Genomic DNA, 22520 nt, shown 5'->3' with positions numbered 1-22520 from the left:
TGCGGCTGGATGTATGCATGGCTCGAGGAGCCCGCGAAAAGAAGAAAGGAGCGTCAGCGCCGATGCGTATGTGGAACTGCTGCGGCTTGGAATTGAAGTGGATTTATGTGGGACAGGAGATGTGAGAGTCTTTTTTCGTCAATGGATGCTACAGCTTTGTGTTTGTTTTCAACATTTAGCTTGTACTAGCCGTGCACATTCCACCATGATGTCCCCGATCCACTGCTGAAAAGGATCCTTTGATCCTCTCTTCTTTCATCTACAACTGCTTCATGTCACAAAGAGGGTACAGTAAGTGCTGAAGAATGAATGACTGTCTTTGTGTTGTCATATTATTTATTAGTTTGTTTTTTGTGTGTTATTTTTCGTTTTTTACAACAAGATGGCGGAGTGAGAGTGGCTGCCTTTCCAACAGCTCCTGTATTTTGTTTATCTACTTCTTTCTTTCCTTTCCTCTTCCTTTCCTAACTTTGCTGCTGCGTTACTTCCGGGTAGAGTGAACGCTGGCGCGAATGGCTGCCGCTGCTCACCCGCACACAAAAAAAAGTTCTTATCCCGTGACTGTAAAGTGTACTTGAGAGTTTTGAATGGCGCATTGAAATTAAATGTATTATTATTATAGTTATTAAAATGCGAGTTGAGTGTGTCAGTGCCACATGTGAGCTCATTGACGCACCCGTGCGCCATTTAATTTCGAATCTTCGATTGACGTAGAAATCCTGTCTTGCGAGGCATTAGGCATAGCCACAGCCACGACCGAAATCAACCCACGCTTCGAATCGTGCTTCGCAAATTATTTCACCTGTTTCCTTGGAACACGCCTCGGAGCTTCGCACAGGCGGGCACTAGGTGTGGGTTCAAATCCCACTGGTTCGAATCCCACTGACACAAACATGTTTTAAATTTCTCCACTGTGGGAAGAACAAAGGTTTTCTTATTTTGCTGACAAATTTTGTGCGAAGTTGTCCATGCTGAAATACTTTTGTACTTAATTACATTACAACTACTTGAGTACACCTCAAAATAGTTGACATGACCTTACATTTTGACCCTTTCTATTGACAACATAGTAGGATGACCAAAATATGAGCAACTCATTGCAAAAATATGCATTGCAGATTCCCAACGAGGAAGAAAATGCAGGGATGAAAACGTGCCACTAGAGGACGGCAAAGAGTCGAACGTTACTTAATCAGAACCTGAATCATCGTTGTTGGCCAAGAACTGGATGAGAAACAACCTACAAGGAAGTTGTCTTCTGCATCTGAAATCATCTCAAAATCGACACCCCCCACACATCTTTTTTTAATTTATTGCAAATACTTATGGGTCTTCTTTTCCTTTCGGCTTTTCCCCTCAGGGGTCGCCACAGCGAATCAATGTCCTCCATCTATCCCGGTTTTGTGCATCCTCTTCCCTCACACCAGCTACCTTCATGTCCATCAGCAAGGTAGACATAAGACTCAAGTAAGAAAAAACAGTTTTTCTTTAATTATGATATCAATGCATTTTCTATGTACAGGCACGGTCATAATAAAAACGTAGTCTCAGTAGCGCAATTATTTGAACACATTTGGACAGTAAGTAGACATCTTCTCTTGTGATTGCTCAAGCACATTTGGACCGTCATTAATACTTCTGCAACTAAATAAATAACAATAAAAAACATTACTTTGTAATCCAGTGTAAACCAGCTCATGTGTAAATTCTTGAGACGAGCAGGCACGCGAAATGAGTTTTCTTTGAAAGGCAATAAAAAAGAGCGAGAAAAAGGAATTGATGTAAACAAAAACAAAATAAAACATTCAAGTAAAATGGACATTAAGTTAGAACCAGTTAAAATTTTCAAATTGTTACAAAAATGTACTTGGGGAACCAAAGCGCTCCAAAAAGAAAATCTAACACAAAATACCTTACATGAAGAAAATAGTTTCTAGAAAGAGGAGTCCATTAAATGATGCAAAACTTGCTATACAATCTGAGTCACACGAATACGTCGACTATTCACAAAAAGTTAATGGTTAGTTTCGGAAATGAACCTAAAATGAACCAAAACCCAATTTCACCAACTTCCCGTGACCAGTGTCATTTTGGCAACAGCAGGCTTGGGCTACAGAGCGCCGCCCGAGTGTGCAAACATCGCCAATCATCAATGCACGTGATTACGATTCCATGATTGTACTACAATATTTTGTATCTACCAGCTGGTGTGTCGCCATGAACATCATCTAAAGTTGACGACGTTGCAGTTTTCAGTCGGGCGAGCTGTCCGGATGCTCTCGCAGCACCCAAACGTTAGTCTGGTCCGCGTCGGGGTCTTGAGAGGTCGCCGATGACGCCTCACCGTGCTCATCCCATGATCCTTCATCTCGTAAGGACAATTCGGCCACGGAGGCGTCCAGGCGTGCTCCGTCATCCTCGTCGCTCAGAATGTCCGTCTCCTTTGCCTCCGCTGGGTCTTCGTACTCTTTGAGGTCAAATTGTTCTTCCACCCAGCGGTCCGTGTCGCCGGCGTCCGACGACGACGACAGAAGCTGGTCAGGCTGCGCCTCCGTTCGCTCGTCCCGGGTCTCCGGAGGTGAGGCCAGGTCCCGATCTGGCTCGCCGTCAGAGACGATGTCGGTATCGATGGTGAAGCGGTTGCGCACCAGCTTCCTCCGACCGAGGGTTCTGGTTGGTGCGGAAGCTGCGGAAACGACATGATAGACCAATGAGAACGAGGGTACACCTTTGAAACAAAAAACTTTGATCCCCTGGACCTCCTAAAAATCTGGGAACTGGTTTGACCATGACCTCATCTTGAAGTCAGAAGCACACAATGAATTGACTTTAAAGCACAGGGCAAACATTTTTACGTCATCAGTCGCATTTTTGCCACGATTGATTGATATTGGTAAATGCTGACTCTGAGTCCAATCCAGACTGAAACTGGGTCTGACGTGAACAATTCTGTGAATGCATTTTAATCACCATTACTATTCATCTATCATGAACTTCTTCTTTTCCTTTCAGCTTTTCCCTTCAGGGGTCGCCACAGCGAATCAGTGTCCTTCATCCAACGCATCCTCTTCTCTCACACCAGCTACCATCATGTCCTCTTTGACAACATCCATAAACCTCCTCTCGGTCTACTGCCTGGCAGTTCGAGGCTCAGCATCCTTCTCCCGATATAGTCACTCACTCTCTCTCCAACCCATCTCAGTCTGGCCTCTCTGACTTTCTCTCCAAAGCCTCTAATATGAGTTGTCCCTCTGATATATTCATTCTTGATCCTAGCCAACCTGGTCACGCCCATCTTTGCTATCTCCAGCTCTGCTTACTGTCTCTTCTTCAGTGGCACTGTCTCCATTCCAAACATCATGGCTGGTCTCCACCGTTTTATACACGTACCATCTCCACCCACCTGTACACGCTGTTGAGGGCTAACCTGGACGCTGCCTGTCTCTGGACGTTGCTGGTTGCTATCATGTCGCTCCTCCAACGACCCGTTGGACGGCTGCAGTATTCGGCGTCAGAGCTGCTTGAACTCCGCTCCCGGTGGACGAGCATGCCCGGAAATCGCTCGCCGCCCTTCCCGGAGGTATATCCACCGCGGATCACGTCGAGACTTTCACCTCGACGACTCCAAGGATATCACCTCCCTGTGGTCATCTTTCCGCCGGCCACGCAGAGGTTACAGTCGCTCCGTGCAACACCGTGTGTTAGCCGGCCTGGCTAGATCGGCCAATGCCCCTCAAAATGACACCACCAGCGTCACCTTCGGCCTCCTGAACATCCGCTCGCTTACGGGGAAGGGTTGTCTTATCCAAGACATCCTTAGTGACCGTAAGTTGGACTTCTTCTGCTTGAATGAGACCTGGCAAACGGCGGGGGACTTTTCCGAGTTGAACGACACGACGCCACCTGGGTTTGTTTACCTCTCAAAACCCCGCCTCTCGGGCCGTGGAGGCGGTCTCTCGATATTTTACCGCGAGATCTGGAAAGTCACTCAAGTGCCAGTCCCGGAAACTCTCTCATTTGAATGCCTTGCGTGTCAAATTTCTGGTCCATCTCCCACAGTTATAGTCACTGTATATCGTCCCCCTAAACCACATTGTGACTTTTTAAAAGACTTCTCAGCTGTCCTCACACACCTCTCCACTCTGTCACCAAATATTATTATCCTTGGGGACTTCAACATACACATTGACAATTCCACCCATCCCCTCACTAAAGACTTTATTTCCTCACTGGAGAGTTTTGGCTTGCATCAATTCTCTGATTTCCCCACGCATATAAAAGGGCATACCCTGGGCTTAATATGCCGCTGTGGTTTTAACCCCGCCAATTGCACAGCAAACGAACTACCTGTAACGGACCATTTCCTTGTGTCATTTAACGTTCCCATCACACTCTCTCTCCCCAAGCCACCGCGCATCATCACTTATCGGAACATCAAACATATTGACACTGTCACCCTCACTGCAATGGCTGCCAACCTCAATCCGGACTACAACTCCCCCCCTGATGAACTTGTTTCCCGATACAACACGGACCTTGCCAACATGCTCAACACCCTTGCTCCTGTAAAATCCCGGTCAGTCCAATTCACTCGATTCGCCCCTTGGTTCACCGCCCAACTCCGCTCCACCAAGGCGAAAACTCGGCAGCTGGAAAGACTTTACAGAAAAACCGGCCTCACCACCCACCAGGACATGTACACAGCTCACCTCACCTACGACAAGGACTCTATCACACGCGCAAAATCACAATACTATTCTGGACTGATTGACGCTAACACTGGGAATCCACGGACTCTGTTTTCCCTGTACACCAAAATCATTCAACCCCCTATCTCTCTCCCCCCACACTTTCACTCCTCAGACACCTGCAACGCACTACTTCTGTTTTTCACTGAAACAAGATCCACCAGCACCTCGGCTCCTCTGTATCCCCCCTCCCCCAACCTTCCTACTCCCTATCAACTGCTGTCGTCTTTTGAACTCCCGCATCCCTCCATACTTTCTGACCTCATCACCAAGTCCAAGAATTCCACCTGTCAACTTGACCCCCTCCCTACTGTCCTCATCAAATCTTGTCTACCCGCTCTCCTCCCTTTTATTTCAGCTATTATTCACTCCTCATTGTCCGCTGGAATTGTTCCTGTCCCTCTCAAAACCGCAGCTGTAACGCCAATCCTGAAAAAACTTGGTTCAGATCCCAATGATTTCAATAACCTATGTCCAATTTCGCATCTTACATTTATCGCTAAAATTCTCGAAAAAAAACGTCGCCTGTCAACTCCACTCTCACCTCACTCACAATAACCTCTACGAACAATTCCAATCTGGTTTCCGTCCCGGCTACAGCACTGAATCAGCGCTCATAAAAATCACGAATGACCTTCTCATAGCAGCAGATACCGGCTCCCTCTCTATTCTCATCCTTCTTGATCTATCTGCGGCCTTTGACACCATTTCTCACCCCATCCTGCTCAACCGACTCTCCACTCTAGGCGTGACACACACCCCACTTAGTTGGTTTCACTCCTACCTCACTGGCCGCTCACAGTTTATCCAAATTACCTCATTCACTTCACGGTCCTCCCCTATGTCTTCTGGTGTGCCCCAAGGGTCTGTTCTGGGGCCCCTTCTCTTTATTATATACCTTCTTCACCTTGGTGATATCTTCCGCAAATTTGGAATTCATTTTCACTGCTTCGCGGATGACACCCAGCTCTACCTCTCCAGTAAACCCGACGCCTCTCTTCCACCTGCATCCCTTACACTTTGCCTCTCAGAAATCAAATCCTGGTTTTCTCATAACTTTCTCAAACTAAACAGTGAAAAAACTGAACTTCTCCTTGTCGGTACAAAATCCACCCTTCACAAAGCAAACAGTTTCTCTCACACCATTGAAGTTCTACCGTGTCCCCCGCCCTTCAGGTTAAGAGCCTGGGTGTCATCCTTGATAGCACACTATCTTTTCACTCCCATATAAATAACATAACCTGGTCTGCATATTTTCACCTCCGCAATATCAATCGTCTCCGTCCCTCTCTCACCCCTCACACCACTGCTATCCTCGTCCACAGTCTCGTCACCTCCCGTATCGATTACTGTAATTCACTTATTTTCAGGGTCAATCAAAAATGTCTCCATAAACTCCAACTAGTCCAAAATTCCTCAGCCCGGATCATCACAAAAACCCCCTCATTTCACCACATCACTCCTGTCCTCCAACAGCTCCACTGGCTCCCTGTTAAACTCCGTATTGAATTCAAGATACTTCTGTTTACATTTAAAGCCATCCATAACCTTGCCCCCCCCTATCTGTAAGACCTAATTCAAATCTCCGTTCCTTCTCGGGCCCTCAGATCCTCTTCCTCCCTCCACCTCTACATGCCCTCTGCCTGTCTCACAACGATGGGGTGCAGAGCTTTCAGCCGCTCCGCTCCTAAAGTCTGGAACTCACTTCCACCCAACATCCGCAACATTGACTCCCTTGCTACTTTCAAATCACACCTGAAAACCCACCTGTTTAAACTTGCTTTCATGGTCTAATTTATTCTGCTGTTTTATTATTTATTGTTTTATGCATGATTTTACTGTTTTGTGTGTTGTCTTTGTTGTAAAGTGTCCTTGAGTGTTCAGAAAGGCGCTTGTAAATTAAATGTATTATTATTATAATACACCTTTCCTTTCATCCTAGCTGAAACCCTTCTATCACACATCACACCTGACATTTTTCTGCAACCATTCCAGCATGCTTGGACACACACACTTCTTCACTTCTTTTTCCACACTCTCCTTTGCTCTGGACAGTTGAACCCAAGTACTTAAAATATTCCACCTTCTTTATCTCTTCTTCCTGTAGCATCACTCTTGTACTTGGACCCATATATTCCATCTTGTTGCAACTGATCTTCATTCCTCTCCGTTCCAGGGCATACCTCCACCTCTCTTGTTTCTCCCTCACTTGTTCCCTGCTCTCGCTAAAGATCACAATCTCATCTGCAAACATCATCGTCCAAGGAGATTCTTGTCTAACATTGTCAGCCTGTCCATCACCATGGTGAATAAGAAGGGGCTCAGAGCTGCCCCCTGGTGGAGTCCCACCGACGTCTTGAATTCGCTGTCACACCGACAGCACACCTCACAACTGTTCATTCATCTATCATGAACTATTTTTGACATTCCTTGGGTGTTGCGTCATCGGCTCGCACTCACCTGCTCGGTTTATTACGGGCCGAGCACCCTTGAGCGCACACAGGCGCTTCCCTCCAAATGGGACGTACTGCTGGCTGAGTGGCAGACTCTCCGTCTTCAGCAGCTGCCGACGGTGCTTCTCTCGCAGGATAGAGTGCACCGTCTTGAGGAAGTCTTTCCTACTCTCCGGAGAGCTGGGGGCAGGAAGGTGGATGTGATCAGATTGTCTGCTCGAAAGAGCTTGGGGTACTTCCAGATTCCATATGCACTACATTTGACATGATCTGAAAATACTGACAAAAACCTGCTAGGGGTCACCAGATATGGACCAAAATGTCTGCCTCTTCAGATTTTTGGAATACATTCTCACTCCTGTCAAGTATCTTTGCTTGATTGTGTTATCATTGAGCAAAACATAACAGCTAGCTTACTAATGTTAGCTCTCTCTAGTTTGCTGTGAAAAGATCATGTAGGCCTTGAATGCGAGCAGTAGACTCGTACGTTCGCCAATTCTTAATTGCGCAAAATCACTATGTCAATATTTTTTTATGGGCTGAATCGACAAACCTCAGAAGATCTCGTGTTGCTTGAAGGATTAAATTTTTCAAATTTCTCAAGCCTCAAACCCAAAGAACATTTCAGATAACAATGCTAAGATGCTCGCTGAGATGACGCTAACGTCCTTAGCTAAGCCAAGACAAACATACAGTGATACCTTGGCTTACGAACTTAATTGGTTCCCAGAAAGTGTGTGTAAGGCAAAATTGTGTATTCCAAACATTAATTTCCCTTAGGAAACCGTTAAAAGTAGAATAGTCCGTTCCCAGGTCCCCATAAAACATAATTTTCAACTAAATAAGCCTTAAAACGACACACAATATACCATATTTTATGTAGAATAAATGTGCTAGGGTATTGTAATTAAAGAAATAAACAGTACCGTATAATAAAGTTGTTTTATTTACCTTTGTGATGGTCATTGATGGCTTAATGAAATGGGTAGCTTTTTGCATAAAGTGTCTCAAGGAGCCCTGGGTTGTACATCTTAGAAGTTGTGATATTGCAATAGCAACAGATCCAGGTAGACACACTAGAAACTTCACGAAGAGCTGGTTCCCTTGCTCTTATGTTCACTTCAAATTGTACAGATGACTTGTGCGGGTTATTTTTGGAGCCTGATTGATGGGATATTTTAACCTTGCAGTCTACACTCTACCTTTGAACTATCAATAAATTTGAAATGAGTTCAAAATTTACTGCTTTCTATCCATTTTGTCACCATTTCACTTTTGTTGTTGTTTTTTTTTTTGTTCAAGATCTGTCATCTCCCTTTCGTGAGTGTGTGTTTCTGTAACCCCTCCCCAAACTGCTGTGTGTGTCCTGCTTCGTGTGTCCCCTCCCTCCCTCTACCACGGATCTTGACCAATCACGTGTGTGTTTAACCGAAGAATGGGGGCGGGGAATAGACGGAAAAAAAGCAGGCTGCCATTCCAGGAGCTCTAAGAACCGGCTCGTTCGCGAATGACACACCACTCATTGTGGCGCTCCATGAGTTTCCCAAAAAATAGTTTGTATGCCAAGATTATATTCTCGCGAATTTAACGTTCGTAACACGAAAATTTCATTCACTAAAGCGTTCGTAAGCCGAGGTATCACTGTACTTACTTAGCTTTGCTAAGACAACGCAAAATTCCTTAGCTAACTACAAACATTGACTTGTTCAAATATTAATTACGGCCGGTAGCGTGTCCCACTCCAAAGGAATTTACCTCACGGAGCGTCTTTTTGACGGACATGTCACACATTCAAATGTCAGCAATAGAGACAAAAGCTAAACATCCTCAATGAAACTCTTGCCTTGGGTCAGAGGACATCAAAAGATTTGTTGACACATGACATCATTGTGAAATGTTCCGTCAATGTGTGCAGCTCACCTGCAACACAGCTGGAAGGCCCTCTCAGGCCGACCTTCCGACTCCGACTTTGTGTGAACGATCTCGCACACGGAGGTGCCCTCGCCATCTGAAGAGGAAACACCACCTATTCATTGACACTCAGCATTCAAACTTGACCTTCAATTCCGAACAGTGGTCATCCCCACCGCCCCTATATCCCGTTACGCTAAACTGCTAAATGTAGCTTTCATGACAGGAGCCGCCTGAAAGCTAACCAACTAACCCCTTCACGTAATTAACTGTAGGACTTAAACCTTAAAGGACAACCCACGTCTCCGGACAAGTTGTGTCCATAATTTGTAAAATGGCTTCAAATGACTTCTACTGAGCGTATTTTACAAAGATTCCACTGCATATTACGTTTTAAGACTCGCGTTGAATACTCCGGAAGTCTTGTTTTTGAGTTGGTGACGACACGTTGTAGCAGGAATTAATCAGCCTGTGGAAACTGGCTGATTTTGAGCTTTGTCGCCACTTTCTGCCTCTTTTTTAGTGCTACATTTCCCCCCCTATTGCCTCAAAATGGCACGGAATAAATTCTTTAATCGATTGCTAACTTGTATGCTTTCCTCTTCAGAACTATTTGAATTATATTCAGAACTGGATAAGTAACAAGAACGCATATTCTCCAAATCTGAAGCCATTGTTTTGATTCTCCAGCAAGGCAAGACGTCTTGGGGTGACGCCACGAACAAGTGGGCGGGACCTTCTGAAACTGGCCACTTCCGGGTTCATTTTTTTTGCAGATTTTGGACACTTTAAGTCATTTTTATTGGTGTTTTGCATTTGACTAAAAATATTTTGTTTTGGGTATTTTAGATGCTATAAAACGGTTTTCTGATGTCAGTTAGGAAACAAAAAAGTGATGTCGGTTGTCCTTTAAACCCTAACCCTAAATCTATAACTCAAGCCCCAAACCTTAACAGACTAGATCAGGGATGGGAAAACTACGTTTTTTTAATCCGGCCTGCCGAACTTGTCCAAATTATGGTAAAAACAGTGTCTGAAACTCGTGACAAAAAGGTAGCGGACAAAAGGGCAGACAACTCTGAAAAGGTGCCTGGCCCGTTTTTCACAACTTGAAACACGATAAAACCATCGTCACAAAGTATTAAGTTTTTTATATTAAGGCTGTACCTACCACAAATGTTACCTTGCTTAATTTACGGTAAATGTCCAAGGTTGCAGATTGCGCTGCAGTAGTCATTTGTCACCATGGTGCACAATGCAATGTTTGCATTGCTTGCTTCAAGCCACTAAGCCCCTTTCATAACTCTCACGTACACTTTACAGTCACGGTTTGATATAAATGTACGTTTTTTTTAGCGTCACACATGTTGTTAGCTTCTTTTGAATCTTCTGGGCTGAGGTGCTGTGCATCTATTTTGGAAAATGATATGCAAATTCACAACCTTATAACGCTTGCGTAGGTCCGGAAGGAAGAAGCAGACTTCTGATTGGCTGCCGTGCCGAGTATGCAAATTTCAACTGCAGGTAGCCTATGTCTGCGTGCTTGGCGACGGTACACGTGTACTGTTTGCGCCTGAAGGCGAGGGCGTCCATGGCGAGTTTGTAGACCGCGCGGTCAGGACAATCCATCCATGATTTAGCGGAGTTTAAGGTATTATTGAGCTTGAATATTTCGTTGTGGAATATGTTTTGAATGTTGAAAGTGATTCAATTTTTCAATATATGTTGATTTCTTAACTTTGCACCTTCGATTGAAACTTATTAAAAACAGACGCAATCTTGATAAATCACAGTGCATATGTTATTTTAATCTATTTCCATTTCCTCCTCCCAGTATCTGCGAAATAGTCTGTAAATGCCATATCTTGCATATTCCTTGAGACAAATTTATTAATTGATCAGGGATATGTTTCACATTTGAACTGTGCTTACTGTGCTATGAGGTTTGTACACACTACGTTTAAAGGACAACCGGCACCATTTTTTTTGTTTCCTACTGACATCAGAAAAACGTTTTATAGCATCTAAAATACCCAAACCACGCAGGCTGATATTTTTAGTCAAATGAAAAACACCAATAAAAATGAGTTCAAAATGAATGCGGAAATGGCCAGTTTCAGAAGGTCCCACCCCCTTGTTCGTGACGTCATGCCAAGATGTCTTACCTTGCTCGAGAATCAAAACAATGGCTTCAGATTTGGAGAAGATGCTTTCTTGTTACTCATCCAGTTATGAATATGATTTAAATAGTTCTGAAGAGGAAAGCATAAATGTTTGCAATTGATTCAAGGAGTCCTCCCATGTAAATTCGAGCCGTCAATGACAGCAATGTAGCACCCAGAAAATGCAGAAGATGGCGCCCAAGCTCCGTTGGAAATGGGCAGATTTGTCTGCTGGGAATTTGTGTCAAATAGTATCAAATAGTAGTCTTGGTGGAACACACAACGATTCACCATCACATTATGTGTTTTACTTCTAATTTTGCCATTAACACGGATCAACATGAAGTTTTCAGACCAAAAAAAGTACCGCAAAATGTATTGTGTGTCGCTTTCTCGGTCAGGGGCGGTCCAAACGTGACGTCACATGGGGATCGTTATCAACTCGAAAACAAGACTTCATGAATATTCAGCGCGAGTCTTAAAACGTAAACTATAGCTATATGCTGTGGAATCTTTGTAAAATACGCCCAGTCGAAGTCATTTGAAGTGATTTTATAAATTATGGACATAACTTGTTCGGAGGCGTCGGTTATCCTTTAATTCTTTAGGTTTAGTATTTCCGGCCCAAACACTCCCTCCAAATGCTCCTGGCCCGGCCCCTATGTCAAATTTTAGAATCCATTGCGGCCCGCGAGTCAAAAAGTTTGCCCACCCCTGGACTAGATGGAACCCAACATCCCGGACCTGTTCCAGTGGATAGATGATTACATTCTTATCTGACACTCGGCTAACGACTTTGGATGGATACCACGAAAATCTGGATGAACTGACCTGCATTCGCTAGCGGTCTCACTTGGAGAGCATCTGTCGGAATCATATGACGATATCGGAAGGGGTCTTTTTCCTCGGAAGACATCGACACACGGTGGGAGCCGCCCTAGAACCAAAAAACTGTGCGACTGACTTCTAATTCGGATAGGAAAGCTCGTTTCCTTGCGATACGTTGGCACTCACCATTTTCTTCTTGTGTTTGGATCCATCCTTGCACACAAAGACCACCGCTGTTTTGAACACTAAAAGAGACGAGCATTAAATTCATCGTCAGAACAGCTCCATGGTGTACCGACAGGAAAGGTGTCGTACCAAAAGTGGCCATCTGGGGCTCTCTCTTCCACTTTCCTAAGGAAGCCGGGGGATTGATCCAGGACACGCTGGTGTGGAGTAGCAGATCGCCCATCGACAAGTCAGCCACCTGTTCACCAAGATCAAATATTCATCGATCAATATCGGTCTACTGAGCCACAATAGACGGGTAAGGACGCAGCCCATAGAAACGAATGGCAAAACACAGCCATACAAACGATAGTCACAATCAAATTCACAGATGATTTATTTTTAATAGCCACTCAACAAATGAAAGAGACCAAGACTCTGGCTAAGTGCTTTCATGCGCAAGGTCTCTTGAAGGGGAATTCATTCGTCACCACGGAGAAGGGGGATCCGCACCGCGCAGCTCGCTGCTACTGCTGCGAAGCAAGCTAGCAAGCTCAGTGGCGGTGTGGGTGTTTTTTGGCGTGCGGCCGCGTGCATTTCTCTGTGTTAAGAAGCCAACCACGCCGCTGCCTTCTTTATTGTTTTCAGAGTAGATATAAATGAATCATCTCATCATCTAGGTGACTTTGTTCAAGCCGGAGTGATCCGCATTGTTTGTCGCCGTGGCTTTTGTTCATCGTTCCGTAAAGTAGAAACAAAGTCCGGAATTGTCAATGCAGAGAAAACGCTAGCCATGTCACGTCTGTATGTATGTCTATATGGGCCATAGGGACACACTTTGGGAGTGACACTGCCAGCACACTACTACGAGTTAAAAAGGAAAAGTGCGTGTGGTCGCCGCACGGACTAGCGTAGGGGATGAAGACTCTTGAGCTAGCAAAACCGACCAATTCGGGTCTGCCGGTGTTGTGGCCGTACCTCCTTCTTGTCGTTGCTCTGTTCAGTGATAAGCTGGTCAAAGACGGCACCAAACTCTTCGTGGATCTTCTGCATCTCGTTAATATGGCTGGCCACTTTGTTCATGGCCTTCATGGCGACTGCGGCGATAGCGGAGGTGAGTTAGCGCAACGGCTGGATTGGTGACGGTGGCGGAGAGTCTCACCATCCAGGTGGTAATGCTCCTCGCTGTCTGGGTCGGTGAGCGAGTAGAGCTCCCTGAGCAGCAGAGGGTACTTGAGGACTCTCTGGATGGGCTTGATCAGATACGACTCCAGGGTGGACGAATGCTGCTGCTTGGGGTTGCGCTGGTCCAAGAAGGCCTTAAAGCCTGGGTCGCTTTTAGCTGCCGAGATCAAACCGAGGGTACCTCAGATGTAATATTGTAGTCCGTATTTTCATTCACTTACATTTATTAGGCTTTTGATGGAAATGACATTCTTTGGATTTGCGGTTGGCTGAAATGTGGAGTTAAGACTTCTGGCAGCTTGTGTCAGCTGTAGCTTTAATATAGTTTCGGAAAATGGTGGAACGAAGAGTCTGCTCACCCTTAACAAGGACTTTAGGGACTTTGGTGTGGCCGGCGCAGAATGCGCTGTAGATCTTAAAGCGGTCAGCGTAGTAGAGGAAGGAGCCTCCCAGGGAGAACAGGATTTTCTGTCCGCGACACACAAAGGAGATGTTAGGCAGCCGTGAGTCTTGAACAAATTGCTTCTCTTACTTTAAACTGGTCCACTCGCTCCAGCTTGTCCAGATCGGCGACCAGACGGGTTCCGTCCTCCAGAGTCTTGAGGAATTCTACCTGGAATTCCACCATTTCTGAAAGATTTCCAAAGAGAACATCCAGCTGGAGCAAGAAAAAAGGAAGTTAGACATGGTACGCATTGATCAAGAAACAACATTTGGTCGGGCCATTGCATTGTCTTATCATGTAAAAAGTTTCTGCTACTTTTGGCATTTATGGACACACATACACACAAAAATTGTTAACTCGATGAAGACTGACTATTCACTTAAATATGAACAACGTTCTTCTTTTCCTTTCGGCTTTTCCCGTCAGGAGTGGCCACAGCGAATCAATGTCCTCCATCTATCCCGGTTTTGTGCATCCTCTTCTCTCACACCAGCTACCTTCATGTCCTCTTTGACCACATCCATAAACCTCCTCTTCGGTCGTCCTCTCTGTCTCCTACCTGGCAGTTCAAGGCTCAGCATCCTTCTCCCGATATAGTCACTCTCTCTCCTCTGGACATGTCCAAACCATCTCAGTCTGGCCTCTCTGACTTTCTCTCCAAAGCCTCTAATATGAGTTGTCCCTCTTTCTCTCCAAAGCCTCTAATATGAGTTGTCACTCTAATGTACTCATTCCTGATCCTATCCAACCTGGTCACTCCCAAAGAAAACCTACACATCTTCAGCTCTGCTACCTCCAGCTCTGCTTCCTGTCTTCAGTGGCACTGTCTCCAGTCCAAACATCATGGCTGGTCTCACCACTGTTTTATACAATTTTCCTTTCATCCTAGCTGAAACCCTTGTATCACACATCACACCTGACATTTTTCTCCAGCCGCTCCAGCCTGCCTGGACACGCTTCCTCACCTCTTTTCCACACTCTCCATTGCTCTGGAAAGTTGACCCCAAGTACTTAGAATACTCCACCTTCTTTATCTCTTCTCCCTGTAGCATCACTCTTGCACTAGATCCCTCTGATTCACACACATATATTCCGTCTTGCTGCGACTGATCTTCATCCCTCTCCTTTCCAGGGCATATCTCCACATCTCTAGTTTCTCCGCCACCTGTTCCCTGTTCTCGTTACAGATCACAATGTCATCTGCAAACATCATGGTCCAAGGAGATTCTTGTCTAACATCGTCTGTCAGCCTGTCCATCACCCTAGCAAATAAGAAGGGGCTCAGAGCTGACCCCTGGTGGAGTCCCACCTCCACCTTGAATTCCTCAGTCATACCGACAGCACACCTCACATCTGTCTTACAGTCATGATACATGTCTTGCACTGCTCTGACATACTTTTCAGTCACTCCAGACTTCCTCATGCAATGCCACAGCTCTTCTCTGGGCACCCTGTCGTACGCTTTCTCCAGATCTACAAAGACACAATGCAATTCCTTCTGACCTTCTCTGTACTTCTCTATCAGCATTCTTAAAGCAAACACTGCATCTGTCGTACTCTTTTTTGGCATGAAGCCATACTGCTGCTCACAAATGTTCACTTTTGCTCTTAGTCTAGCTTCAACAGCTTGCTATGTCTTCGTCCACAACAGTCACGTCTTCTACTCTTTGTTCCTTCTCATTTTCCTCATTCATCAATTCTTCAAAGTACTGTTTCCATCTTGCCATCACACTACTGACACCTGTTAATACATTGCCATCTCTATCCTTAATCACCCGAACCTGCTGCAGGTCCTTACCATCTTTTTCTCTCTGTCTCGCCAGCCTGTAAAGATCAGTCTCACCTTCCTTGCTGTCCAGCCGAGCATACAAGTCATCATAGGCCTCTTGTTTGGCCTTTGCCACCTTTACTTTAACCGTGTGCTGCATCTCCTTGTAGTGCTGTCTACTCTCGCCCGTCCTCTGTGTCCCACTTCTTCTTTGCTAATCTCTTTCTCTCTCTCGTTTATGAACAACGTTGTGTAGTAAAAATCACACCAAATTCTAAAAAATGTCAACATAACTTGGGCAGCGTTTCTCAATGGCATGGCAACGGTGTCAAACATATTTTAGTCGCGGGCCACATTGCAGTCAGTTTCCCTCGCAGGGACTGTGAAACCATGGAAACATATACTGCCATTGTTCCCTGCCATTGACGGTGACAGACAACAAAGAATTATTTCAACCGGAATGTCTTAAATGATCCCAATGGAAATGTGAAATAGTAACAATGATCCCAATGGAAATGTGAAATAGTAACAATGATCCCAATGGAAATGTGAAATAGTAAGAGCACGCGCTAGCAAATCCTTATGAAAACGGCGCGATAATTGAGCTTTGCAGCAGATGGTGTAGCAAATCGGCTCGTAGTCCAAGTAGCACATGCATGTGTCAAAAAAAAAACAACTACAAAAAAAAAAACATCCCATACTCTTCGCTCATCATTCCGCCCGCTCATCCTCGCACAAAGCCGTTCACTCATTCTGCTGTTACACAACCCACTTCGACTCGTTTCAAGGCAGCGGCACCCACGGTTGCACTCGCTTTTGTGACACACACACGCACGCACGCACACAAAGACACGCACACACGGGCATACCTCATCTTGAGAGAGAAAGGACTCTTTCTGAAGCGGGCTCAAATATCTCCCAATGAGGCAGTTGAGATCCTGAAGAAGACAATGTTTGTTTGTTTATATATATATATATATATATATATATATATATATATATATATATATATATATATATATATATATATATATATATATATATATACACACAGTAAAGTCTCGTTATATCGATATTCAAGGGAGTCCGAAAAAATATCGATATAACCGGGACTATCGATATATCCGACCCTGTTTGCATGTAATTTTCTCCGTACGTGCATAGAAATAGTATCGATATAACCGAGACTATCGATATATCCGATATCGATATAACGAGACTTTACTGTATATATATATATATATATATATATATATATATATATATATATATATATATATATATATATATATATAGTAAAGTCTCGATATCGATATAACGAGACTTTACTGTATATATATATATATATATATATATATATATATATATATATATATATATATATATATATATATATATATATATATATATATAAAATCTCATTTTCCGTACCGCTTATTCCTCATTAGGGTCGCGGGGGTTGCTGGAGCCTATCTCAGCTGTCTTCGGGCACGAGGCGGGGGACACCCTGAATTGGTTGCCAGCCAATCGCAGGGCACACAAAGACGTACAACAGTCACTCTCACACTCACACCTAGGGACAATTTGGGGTGGTCAATCTGCCTGCCATGCATGTTTTTGGAGTGTGGGAGGAAACTGGAGGACCCGGAGAAAACCCACGCGGGTCCGGGGAGAACATGCAAACTCCACACAGGGAGGCCAGACCGGGACGCGAACCGGCGACCTCTGCACTGTGAAGCCGGTGTGCTAACCATATATATATATATATATATATATATATATAGAGAGAGAGAGAGAGAGAGAGAGAGAGATACTGACTTTGACGTAAGTGCGCTCCGTCTCCACCAGCTCGCTGATGACTTTGCGCAACTTGTCGGCATCCGAGAGCTGTCGTAGCGCCGGCGGGAAAGGAGAGTCCGGGCTTGGCGAGGACGAGGAGGCGCACTCTGGGTGGTTCATGTCATAGAGGCTGCGGCAGAAGGCGGAAACTTGCTCTGTATTCTGAATCGAGGCAGAAAAAACAATCAATCAAGCATCTTCTAGAGTGCACAGGTTGAGGTCATTGGGGTATTGAAGCAGTTCAGGAAAGGAAAAAAAGTCTGTGAATTTCCATTTTGCCAAACAATGACAAAAAGCGAGAAGACGGAGTTGGAGCGAGCTCACCAGCTGAAGCATGTCAAACAGCGAGTCGCACGAGCGCTTCCTGGGCTGATTCCACTTGAGGGAGGACATGGTCGCACGGACGTAGACAACACGTTTTCAATGGAGGTGGACTTTTCTCATGACCATCTCGTCTCCGATCGGGGGGGGAAAAAATGGGGGTGAAGGATGAGTCTGGAAAATGCTGCCTCCAACTTGCGTGTGCTTTCCGGGTGCTCTGCTTCTGTGCTCCTCGTCGTCGCCCAGCAAGTTTGCTCGTGCAAGGGAAATGAGCGAGGGTGGGGGTGGGGGGCTAACGGGTGTGGGAGTGTGTGTGCGCGTGTGTAAATGCCGAGTTTCAGGAGTGGGAGGACACAGAGCTCCGAGGGAGGGCTTCAAGCGAAGACAAAGTGCACCTGGAGGTTTTTTGGTGCTGAACCTAATGAATCGAAAAACACCAAAAGGTTCTTCTTCGACGGGGTCTTTTGCTTTTTAAATGAGGGATTCAGACAAAAGTTGCGAATTACAGCATAGCTTACAATTTCACATTAGGGGTTGAAAGATGTTATAAATTAGCCTTTCGAGCCATGGCTAGAGTTTCAAATTGGGGGTTGGGATTTTTCAAGTCTGGGTTGGGCTTTCGAACTATAACGGGCGCTTTACTCCAAGATAAAAGAGCATCATGGTTTCAAATTTGGATCGGAATCAAGGTGGACAGGTTCACATTAGGGGTCTGGTGTCTGGGTTCAGGTTTGGAGCCAGCTCAATATGTTTCAAAAGGGTGCTTGAGTCCGAGGTCGGCATTCCAAGCATGAGAGACACTTTCAAATCTTGCTTGAAAATTAAAGTTGAGGTTGGGAATTCGGCTTTGGAATGGAATTTTTTGCTGAACCTTTGACACTGTCGATTCTTAATTATCCGTGGGTGGGATCAACCGGGACCGATCGCCGATCAGCTGCAAATTTTCGTTCGGAACAGAGTGACCAGGTTGAAAAGTTCCACCCACTGCCATCAGTGAAAACCTCAGTGTGAGTGAAACGCCACCAAATGTTGCGTCCAGGCTGGCCGGGAGCAAGCGACGTGCCAGTTCGCACTCGTTTCCGCGCCAGGAGAAAACACTGCAATGTGTCCTTTCGACTGGCTATCAGTTTGCCTCCTTCCCATCGCGGCAAACGGGAATGAAAACACAGAGAGATGCAGATTCCCCCCATGTAGCCTACACGACAAGCCCAGAGAAGAACAAGAGACCCCCCCCCCCCCTAATGCAGTGGGTGACATTTTCTGACCTTGCTGGACTCCTGGTGGCCGAAGATCTCAGAGTCATCGTCCAAGCTCTCTAGCATCAGCCCAGCACTGTCGTCCAGGATCTCCTCTGCCATCCACGCAGAAACACACGGCAGCATAATTTGGAATTCATCAAAACAAAGCTTTGAAAGGCGAAACTGGGGTTCCAGATGGCGTGAGATAGATTGCAGTTGAGGGTGTGAATCCCAGGTCAGAGGTTAAGGCAATGTCTGAAATAACGTCTGCCCGGACGCCCGGGGCATGCAACTTTTACGCCCGGGGCGTACAACTTATAGAACGTCTTTGCCCGGGTGGCCGACAAACTTAAAATAAAAAAATAAAATAAAAATTCAAATCAAACGTTTGCTTTATTCCGATTTTGAAATCTTCGTTCGGTTTGGAAATTTCGGAATTTCGGTTCGTTTGGCAATTTGCATATTCGGCAGCCAATCAGAAGCCTGCATCGAATAACTTCGCGCTTCCGGGTGCATTTGCATATCATTTTCCAAAGTAGACACACAGAAAAAACAAGAAAAATTGATAAGTTGTTCGGAATCAAGTAAAAACCTCAGCCCTAAAAGAAAGATTCATAAAAAGCTAACAAAATGTATGACGCTAGAAAACGTAAACGTACGTTAAAAACGTTGTGGAAAGGGGAGTTCATGTGGCTTGTAGCACACGATGCAACGCAAACATTGCATTCTGCAACATGCCGAACAGTGTATGGACAAACGACAACTGGACCAAAATCATCAGCAAGGGATATTTACCATAAATTAAGCAGGGGAGCATTTGTGGTAGGTACATTAATTATTAATTTTTACGTGTTGTTCTGTTATGTTTTCTGGTTATCAATCCTTAATACTTTGCAACAATGGTTTTTTTGTGTGATTAGTCGTCATATTGTGTTTCTAGTTGTGAAAAATGGGGCAGGCAACTTTATGGCTGGGCAGGCAACTTTTTAGAGTTGTCTGCCCTGGTGTCTGGTAACTTATTGTCATAAGTTTCAGACACTGGTTAAGGGCTTGGAGCTAGGGTTAGAGTTTCCAAAAAAAGGTGGTGGGGGATGAAGCTAAATTTAAAGCTTGAAATTAGGGCTCCAAACCAGGTCCAGGTTTTCACACAAAGGTTTGAAACCAAAGACCTTTTCCCGGTTTTATAGTCCACTTGCATCAGGGCAAGAAACAAATAATGGGCACCCTATTTTGTAACGTTAGCCACCCAGAGGCCTGGGGTGGAACAGCATTGCCTGGGATGCCATGCCTCCAGACCTGTCGGATGAACACGCTCAGACGAACCGCGAATGATTCAGTCTGGAGAATTTAGTTCCGGACTGCGGACATGACTTGTCACCTTGGCTCTGGGAGAAGATGTCTGTGTAAGGGTCATCGGCGGCGTCAGAGCGCCGCGGAGGCAGGAAGCATAACTGGCGGCGCTCGATCGGCGGCAGCGTGCTGACGGTCAACGCCAGCGACGACAGCGAGAAGGCCACCTTCATGTCGGAGAAGTCCAGGCTGTGGGCCTCCTTCCCGTTCAGCTCCAGGATCTCGTCGCCCGCATTCAGACCTGACCAAGTTCACACACGAGCTTTACATTACCCAGATTAAGGTTTCAAAACTGGGTTGGTGATCGGGTCATTTATTAATGAAGCAGGAATCAAAAGTGAGAACAAAAAGATTATTTAATCTTTGGTACGGCACATAGTGGAACTGGTGCAGGCCAATTGATAGGGGCAAAAAGAAAAAGCTTAGCTGTTCCGGAGCGCTTTTGTTCAGACCGGCGGATGTGAAATCAATGACCGGATGTATAATAAAACGGAAGTCCGAGAAAATAAAACGACGTGTCAGAAAATAAAACGATGTTTGCAATGTATTCGTATAGCGAATTGCCTTAACAGTTGGGGTTTCAAATCAGGACAAGCTATGATTCCATATATGGTTTGGAAACCTGGCCATGGGGTTCATATTAGGGTTTGAAGCTAATACAGTGATACCTCAGTTTATGAACGCTTTATTTTACAAACATTTTGCCTTATGAACATTAAATTCATGAGAATATAATCTTGGCATACAAACAAATTTTCGGAAAACTAACTAAACCACACAGCGTCGCGGTGGCTGGCGGACTAGTTTTCCACACCCCCTTTGAGTGCAGACGTGGTTCGCTATGGAGTGGAGTATTTTTGCTTTTAAAAAGACCCCACCACAGGCTAGTGTTAAGGTGAAGAGGACACAAAAGTAAATTACGGTCAAGCAGAAGAAGATCATCGAAAAATACGAACGACGTGTGCGTTTGTGTGACTTAGCGTCCCAGTACCAGTATGCTAAATCGACAATTGCTACGTGTGGCTAAGGGTGTTTCTGTGTTGTCTAAGCAACGGTCTCAGGCAATAAAAGAGGTTGAAAAACTTCGGTTGATTTGGATTAACAAAAAGCAGCTAGCAGGGGATAGTGAGTGAGGGTATTATCGCAGAGAAAGCACAGCAACTTCATTCAGATATTATCAAGAGGCAACTACATCAACGACCATCACAAAAGTTAATAAAACGACTATTATACAGTACAGTTTACCTCTGTGTAAGCCAGACATGGGCAAACTACGGCCCGCGGGCCACATACGGCCCGTTAGGCTTTTTAATCCGGCCCGCCGAACTGGCCCAAATTATAGTACAAACAGTGCCTATAACTCATGACAAAAAGTTAGCAACAGGGCAGATAACTGAAAAGTTGCCTGCCCCATTTTTCACAACTTGAAGCACAATGAGACAACTAATCACATTAAAAAACATTGTCACAAAGTATAAAGTTTTTTTTTTCAAATCAAGAATGCACCTACTATAAATGCTACCTTGCTTAATTTACGGTAAATGTGCATGGCTGTAGATTTTGCTGCAGTAGTCGATTGTCATTGTGGTGCACAATGCAACGTTTGCATTGCTTCCTATGAGCCACTAAGCCCCTTTCATAAGTCTCACGTACACTTTACAGTCACGGCTTAATGTAAATTTACGTTTTGTAGCGTCACATATCTTGTTAGCTTCTTTTGAATCTTTCTTCTGGGCTGAGGTTCTGTGCATCTATTTTGGAAAATGACATGCAATTGCACGACTTTATAACGCTTGCGAAAGTCCGGAAGAAAGAAGCAGGCTTCTGATTGGCTGCCGTGCCGAGTATGCAAATTTCAACTGCAGGTAGTCTATGTTTGTGTGCTCGGCGACGGTACACGTGTATTGTTTGCGCGAGGGCGTCAGTGAGGAGTTTGTTGAGCGCGCGGTCAGGACAAACCATCTATGATTTGGCGGAATTTAACACAAGTAGGTATTATTGAGCTTGAATATTTCGTTGTGTAATAATATGTTTTGAATGTTGAAAGTGATTCCATTTTTCAATAAATGTTGATTTCTTTAACTTTGCCCCTTCGATGGAAACTTAT

General features: G+C 44.9%; 1 protein-coding gene across 6 annotated transcripts in view; it reads right to left on the bottom strand.

Moving 5' to 3' along the window:
- Window positions 1-1408: 1408 nt before the first annotated feature.
- LOC148888059 (rho guanine nucleotide exchange factor TIAM1-like) overlaps window positions 1409-22520 on the bottom strand; it is a 62539-nt gene continuing 41427 nt past the window's right edge. For all 6 annotated transcript variants that reach the window (XM_089013448.1, XM_089013453.1, XM_089013450.1 and 3 more), the window contains 14 exons: window positions 20442-20654; window positions 19091-19176; window positions 17484-17666; window positions 16535-16603; window positions 13985-14110; window positions 13812-13920; window positions 13430-13609; window positions 13246-13364; window positions 12418-12526; window positions 12289-12347; window positions 12106-12211; window positions 9122-9209; window positions 7209-7381; window positions 1409-2686 (listed from right to left, as the gene is read on the bottom strand). In XM_089013448.1, coding sequence (XP_088869574.1) covers window positions 2253-2686; window positions 7209-7381; window positions 9122-9209; window positions 12106-12211; window positions 12289-12347; window positions 12418-12526; window positions 13246-13364; window positions 13430-13609; window positions 13812-13920; window positions 13985-14110; window positions 16535-16603; window positions 17484-17666; window positions 19091-19176; window positions 20442-20654 — 2054 coding nt within the window. In that variant the 3' untranslated portion in view covers window positions 1409-2252. The remainder of the gene's footprint in view (window positions 2687-7208; window positions 7382-9121; window positions 9210-12105; window positions 12212-12288; window positions 12348-12417; window positions 12527-13245; window positions 13365-13429; window positions 13610-13811; window positions 13921-13984; window positions 14111-16534; window positions 16604-17483; window positions 17667-19090; window positions 19177-20441; window positions 20655-22520) is intronic.

Source organism: Hippocampus bargibanti, linkage group LG14 (genome assembly GCF_051943395.1).
Source record: "Hippocampus bargibanti isolate YZ-2025 linkage group LG14, ASM5194339v1, whole genome shotgun sequence".
Taxonomy (NCBI): Eukaryota; Metazoa; Chordata; class Actinopteri; order Syngnathiformes; family Syngnathidae; genus Hippocampus; species Hippocampus bargibanti.
Note: the sequence above shows the minus strand (reverse complement) of the source record. Positions and strands in the feature narration are given on the sequence as shown.